The sequence below is a fragment of the Eimeria maxima genome, genomic scaffold (assembly GCF_000499605.1).
Source record: "Eimeria maxima Weybridge genomic scaffold, Emw_scaff158, whole genome shotgun sequence".
In the NCBI taxonomy this organism is placed as follows: domain Eukaryota; phylum Apicomplexa; class Conoidasida; order Eucoccidiorida; family Eimeriidae; genus Eimeria; species Eimeria maxima.
The window spans coordinates 1-6,850 of record NW_013564514.1 but is presented as its reverse complement, the minus strand read 5'-3'; the positions used below and the strand labels follow the sequence as shown (position 1 = coordinate 6,850).

At 39.7% G+C, this 6,850-nt stretch overlaps 1 protein-coding gene across 1 annotated transcript; it reads right to left on the bottom strand.

Annotated features, from left to right (window-relative positions):
- Positions 1-3,849: 3,849 nt before the first annotated feature.
- Positions 3,850-5,774, bottom strand: EMWEY_00018520 (DnaJ domain-containing protein, putative; the record flags this gene model as incomplete). Its single annotated transcript, XM_013480069.1, has 5 exons — positions 3,850-4,115; positions 4,228-4,368; positions 4,547-4,786; positions 5,022-5,230; positions 5,770-5,774. 5 exons carry the CDS (start codon positions 5,772-5,774, stop codon positions 3,850-3,852), a joined length of 861 nt encoding a protein of 286 aa, XP_013335523.1.
- Positions 5,775-6,850: the final 1,076 nt, after the last annotated feature.

Sequence of the window (6,850 nt, the reverse complement as noted above, 5' to 3'; positions counted from 1 at the left end):
TGTGGTCCGAGGTTTGGGACCCTGGCAATATGACCGGTGGACACCGTTTTGCTTGGGCAGTGCTGGATGCCGGAATAATGGCACCACCCTTGAATGAATATTATTTTGATGGATTTTGCTTGTAGTGGCAATTAGAGGTAGTAGGAGCCTCGCTCTAACAAAAGTTCCGTATGCCTATGGCAGGCGGGTGGTTCTCTTCCTGCCATCTGCCGGTTGGTCATGGCCTGTTGAGAGTAAGGTCCGCTTGCTGCGGTGGCTAACGTCCCCGCATCCATCATGTAATGATGAAGTTCCTAGATCGATAGGACTCTCCTTTACAGCCTCCTGGATGCTAACGGGTGCCTGGTGGCCTTCACGATACGGCAGCAACATTTTGAACGTGGGTTTCTCCAAGGGCTGCGACTCTATTATGTACAAAGAAGGCCTTTAGGGGCTTTTGTTTAGGTCGTGCGCGTACCATTGGCGTCTGCGACGGGATAGAAGGTGAATGGGGACAAGGCGACTCCTCGGGGCCGCCAATTTCAACTTGGTCACTTGGACACTCTGTGATTCCGGGTGAACAGGCATCCGTCATCCAGGATGCCTGAAGCAGCCTGACAACGCCTGAATTTGTTTTAAGCCCCTTAATGATGGGGGCAAGTTAGGCATTTAGTACCTGTATGATCGCCGCAACCAACGGCCTGATATTATATTACCACGTGAACAACTTGAAGTCATGCTGCACTGTGTTGAATTTGGCACACCATATTTTCTGCAGACAGTTGCAGAACTTCGACATTTTCTCCGCAGAGGCGTGACGGGACACTCCCTACATAGTGGCCGTCCTCCATTGAAAAGAAAAGGAGGCTGGTTTCTCCTGGGCTCCGGAGACCTCTTTTCGTGGGTTCATTCGACCGGTCGCCAACAGGTTTGGGAGAGTCAAAACTTTTGGGCGTTCCACTAGCCAGTTGTTTATCAGGGTGAAGCTCCAATGCACTCACGAATGCCACCTCGGAGCTGCCTGAGGTAATAATTATGACAAAATCCACAACTAGCCGAGAGTTGCGTGTGTGCTAGTTTTTACATTGAGCAAAGATCTCGCTATTTCCTGGAAGAAAATGAGAAAGGCACTTTAGAATAGATTGCAAATTAGACGTACTGTGTGATACATGCGATGGGCACACGACTAACAGATTTGCACCAATGCACTGCTGGCACAAGCCAGCTTCACGAAGACCTGAGAGGGCAATCAGTCTAGATACTAAAGAACAATTTTTGCAAGATAGTTACATACCATTTATCTGAATGCTATGTAGCTTGTCAAGTTTGTTACTCTGGAGAATCCAGAATTGAACAACATCAGTGGATATCGTAAAAAATCTTCGGTCTCTCTGTATCGGCCAGAATGTTACTAACTTCCTCAAAAAGGGGAAATTTGCAGTTAACCTACCCGATCCAAATATTTCTTTCCCATAACTCTCTCTGGTGCCTGCATTCCTCAGTTAAACACCTGAATGACCCTTTTGTTGGAGAACCCCGCACCTCAAAAAAAACGAAGCCAACAGGTGAAAAGGAGTCGCGCGTATGGGGGACCTTCATACTTGCTCCTTCATCCAGGAGGTCTATGACTCTTAGGCTTGCTGGATTCAGAATACGAAGGTCAAACTCTGTTGTTGCAGTAACTAAAGGGATGGAGCTGACCGCGGTCTTGCTTAAAAAGAAGCTTCGACACCAAGAGTCTGTGGCAGCAGTTCAAGGCAAACTTTCAGTACGCTAAGCTGTACTTTCATACTCTAGAAATTCCACGCGTCTATATTGGTCTATTGGGATATCTATTTCCGCCTGTCGAGGTCATATTCACACATAAGAGTTTATTTTTACAACAATTGTGCTGTTGCTGCTATATCACCACTCGTCTTCCATCTTCTACGTCAAACACAGACGCAGCGAAACACCGAGCATTCGTTGGTTTGAATAGTGCAGCAAGTCCATGCGAAATTCTTCATCGATGCATTGAAATTATTGCCCATTTGCTTTTATTGTGCACGTTAACAGTACCTGACTTCTAGACAGAGGTTCTGAGAAATATCATGTCCACCATTCTGCACTTATAATAGCTTGCCTTCAAACTCCTCTCCATGGACAGCAAACACAAGCTTAAATTTCGTATGATTCTGAAAATACAATTCATGAATATTGTTTCTTCAGGCTTGAAAGGGCAAACACACCCAGAATTGGAACGACTGGATGTCGCCTTGCTGTGCAGCTAAGATGACCCCGTTTGCCTCTGTTGGTTTAGCAATGTTAGCACTGCGACTGAAATGAATGTGAAGAATTATTACCGTCAAACTCGAAAAACGCGGGATGGGATAGGACGACATTTGCTTAAGAGTTCATTAAATAAAAGCGTAATTCTTCCTCATATCGTTTTTCGCATTTTTCCTACCGAAGTCAGAAGCAATAGCTGGAGTTCTCAGTTGCCCTATCTCCAGAGCCTACAAGATGCGTAAATGTTGGGAGGTATAGTGTTGCCAAGTTGTGCATAGAGAGTATCGTACAGAGGCAATAAATATTTGGCACTGTAGGCCACCGGGATTAGGCTCGAAGACAACCGCAACTGTGTTGTTGCTTGCATGATATATCGCTGTTGTGACCTCTGCGCCGAAAGTTGTTGATTCAGCCACCCCAAATGCATGCTCTAAGCCGTCCTACTTTTCCACGGAGTTACTGGGTTGAGGTCTGCTAGAAACCTTGCTGTTTCCTGCAAAGGCAGCGTCAGGTGTATTCATGCTACATTTAATGAGTTTATATGGTAGGCACCGAATCATAAGCTCGGCAGACGCCACCTTCAGTGCTGCAAACGTCGATGTAGCGAATTTGTTTGTATTTATGCAGCATGTTTATTATTTTTCCTTACACAATGACCGCACATCTGGCGGCGAAAATTATCTCCTTGATTTTTCTGCATGCAATTTGTTAGCGCGTGGAAAACCACCTATACAAATAACGGGTTCACTACCTGTTGCCCAGAAGTGCCGATGCAGGCAGGGGCTGTTCAAAAACATCGATGGTTTTCACCTAAAATGTTGCATGCAGTTGAAGATAACTATGACTTTTTTTGTGTAAAATTCTAATTGATCTCACTACGTTTAGCCTGGAAACGATTGTCCTTTCTTGCGCCTTTCCTCGTTTCTGTTCCAACACCTTGGAGCGAGGCAACAAGCTGCCGTGCCTCTTTTGTGAAAGAATGTGCCCCAGCATTGTAAACCAAGGGTATTTCGTTGCAGTTTGAAAAATTCAGGAAACTCGAAATAAATCCAGAAGTTCAAGCTGGCCGAGTGGCCATTACGGGAAGTTTCGCAAAAAAAAAAAAACAATCGAAGGAAAATTCAGGAAAAGAATCAACGCATATTACACGGAGAATTCAAACGAGCGGGAATAATGAAAGTGACAGAGTTCTGTCTACCCGATCGCTCCGCGATGTACATACGTTCAGGTGTTCCCCATACACCGCCAGCCGCAATGATCGTGGATTGTGTGCAATCCTCTTCATGAGCGAATGTGGCGAATCCAAGGTACAACGCGTCCGTCAACTTCCTTAAATGAACCTTTTCGTTGATTTTCTAACTTCTCCACACTCTGAAATAATCTCCCGTTTCATGCGTGAAACGAGAGATTACAATTATATTGAAGGAACCACAGGGTGGTGTGCGTCTTTGCTTGTAGTTCGTAATTCATAAATCCACGTAGTTAGTTTTTTCATAATATTCCTACAACAGCATTATTAATTAATACTTGTTGATCATAGAAAATTTCCGCTTTCCGGTAAAACAGATTCTGTACAAGTATGCGAGTTGAAGGAAATTTGAACTATCGGCGGCGCGTGAGTAAATGCGTCACAAATCGTACAACAGCGCGAGCGAAAGCACGTAAAGCAGAAATCTTGATCAACTCCCACGCCATCTTTGCATATTCACGAGCAACTAATGCGACCTGCTGCATGGGTGTGGCAAGCTCCGTTCTATATGGATTTGTGGATCTTGCATTGTCCGCCTGCATGCGCATCCGTTCATTAGATGTATCAGCTGCATGCCTCGCTCGTGATGCACTTCTCGTACCCCTAGGGACACCAGAACCTGCAAACGAATTCACATTAGGCACAAATGAGAATGTTTTCAGCTATTATCAGCAACTAACAAGGAAAATTCATTAAACACACGAAACGTTGATGTACACACAAGGACTCACCCGTATCTGGACCAACATCTCGTTCCGTTGTTTCTGTTTGAATACCTCCACCTGGGAATCGTCGTGTTGTTGTTTTTCTCTCAATTACTCTTCCTCCCCGAGTGAAGTAACTGACTTGAGTTCCAACTTCCTGTCTTGATCCTTTGACAGACAGCACAACATAGCAGCGCACAGGCAACAATGTTTCTTATATGCTGAATGCACAAGAATGAGCATGCAACGAAGGAAACGTTAAGCAGAGCAACACCTCATAATAGACTTAATATTACAGAGGAATAAGTCTACCATTGGCATATTTCCTATATGTGTGTGTACATACCTGAAAAGCCTCTAAGAAGCTCATAGATTTCATGATCATCAAGGAAGCTTGTAGATGATCTTGATCCCATAGTATGTTCAAAGATATCATTTCTTTGGAATGGCATTCCTCTCACCCAATGTGCTGCATTTTGTTGATTTAATGCCTGTTGTAAAATCTGCTCTAAAGAAATACCACCAAATGCACGACGAAATAAATTCTCAGCCTCCTCAGCAGACACGTGCGTAAAGTGAAAACCACCTGCACACACAGTAGAACATTCATATATATACAAATATATAAATATAAATATAAATATAAATATAAATATAAATATAAATATAAATATATATATGTATATATTTATCTATGCATGATGTGGCCACTATATGTATATGCATAGTGCTTGGAGTTTATTCCTTGCTGAATCTGCATGTGTAATTGAACAGAAGTATGTATTAGATATGAATAATAGATATATGGTTGCCTAGTTTACCATTTGTAGACTGGAAAGGATGAGCATAATTAGTTTGTGTTGTTCGTCCTCCTCCTCCTTTTCCTGTTGTTTGTTGTTGATTATTAAATGAATAATTATAATGAAGAGATGAATCATATTGTGATCTTTTATTTGGATCAGAAAGTGTCTGATATGCTTCACTTGCATCACGAAATCGTCGACCTGCTTCCTCTCTATTATTTGGATTCCTGTAACAGCAGCAGCAGCACCAGCAGCAGCACCAGCAGCAGCAACAGCAGCAACAGCAGCAGCAGCAGCAGCAGCAGCAGTATAGATTTTTTATAAGAAACACTATATAGATATTTTATAAGAAACAATAATATATATTATATGTAACATATATATTAATATATATAGAGGTGTATACAGGAAATAAATAAATAAATAAATAAATAAATAAAATAAATAAATAAATAAATAAATAAATAAATAAATAAATAAATAAATAATTACCTATCTGGATGCCATTTGAGTGCTGTTTGTCTGTATGCTTTCTTTATTTCTTCTTGTGTTGCATCTTTTTTTACACCTAATATTGAATAATAATCAGGAGGGGAGGAAGAAGAAGAAAAAAAGCAACAAGAAGAAGAGGAAGAAGAAGAAGAAGAAGAAGGAGGAGGAGGAGAAAAAGAAGAAGAAGAAGGAGAGGAAGGAGGAAATAATTTATTATTATTCAATAAAATAGAAGAAGATGCTAATATAGAAAAATTACGTGATTTACTAGTACTCCATGATTGATTTGCTGCTGCTGCTGCTGCTGCTGATAGTTGCTGCTGCTGCTGCTGCAGCAGCAGCAGCATAGATAAAGAATTTTTTCTTGTAGGAGAAAATCCTGATTCCTTAAGTCTTGTTAATACCCCCCAATTCCTTGCTGCTGCTCTTGCTGCTGCTGCTGCTGCTGTTATTGTTGTTGTTGTTGCTCCTGCTGCTGTTGCTGCTGCTGTTGCTGCTGCTGCAGTATTGGGTGTAAGTCTGGTGTATTGAGACATCATAGGAGGAAGGAGAAAAGATCTAAGAGAACGGATAGTCTGTATATGCACCATTATTACTCCTTTTATGTCTTTTTTTTTATATTTTATATAAATAAATAAATAAATAAGAATAAAAAAAGAATTATTTTCTTCTTTCTTCTTTATTGACCCCCTTATATAGGGGTCTTTCTTGTTTCTTGTGTAGGTACTGCATTTGTTGAATATATTTAAGAAAAGAAGGAAAAGGGTATAGTCAAGAGGATATTATGCACTAAATAATTAAATAATATATTTATTAATTATTATTTTATATTTATATAAAGAAAAAACAAAGAAAATGAATATTTATTGGTGTTTTTTTTCTTCTTTTATAGGTAATAATATATGAATACTGCAGCAGCAGTTGTTGAACAACAACAAGAAGAAGATAAAAAAGAAGAATAAATCCTTCATTAATTTATATTTATTATTTTATTTATAATAAATAAAATAATAAATATATTTATATTTATATTTATTTATTTATTTATTTATTTATATCCCCCTTATACACCGCAAAAATTATTTCTTATACTTATGCAAGACTTAAGAAAGCCCCAAAACACAGACCCATCTGCATGCATTCTTCTTCTTCTTTTCTTGTTATTATTTATATAAAAAAAAGAATATTTAAATATAATTAATTAATTATTAATTAATTATTAATTATTATTTATTATTTATTTAATTGTATTTATTTATTTATAGCAGAGAGACACAAAAGAAACATCCCCTCTTACTACCATGGCATAGACACCACACCTAAGCCATACACTAGTTAGTATATATATATTATAT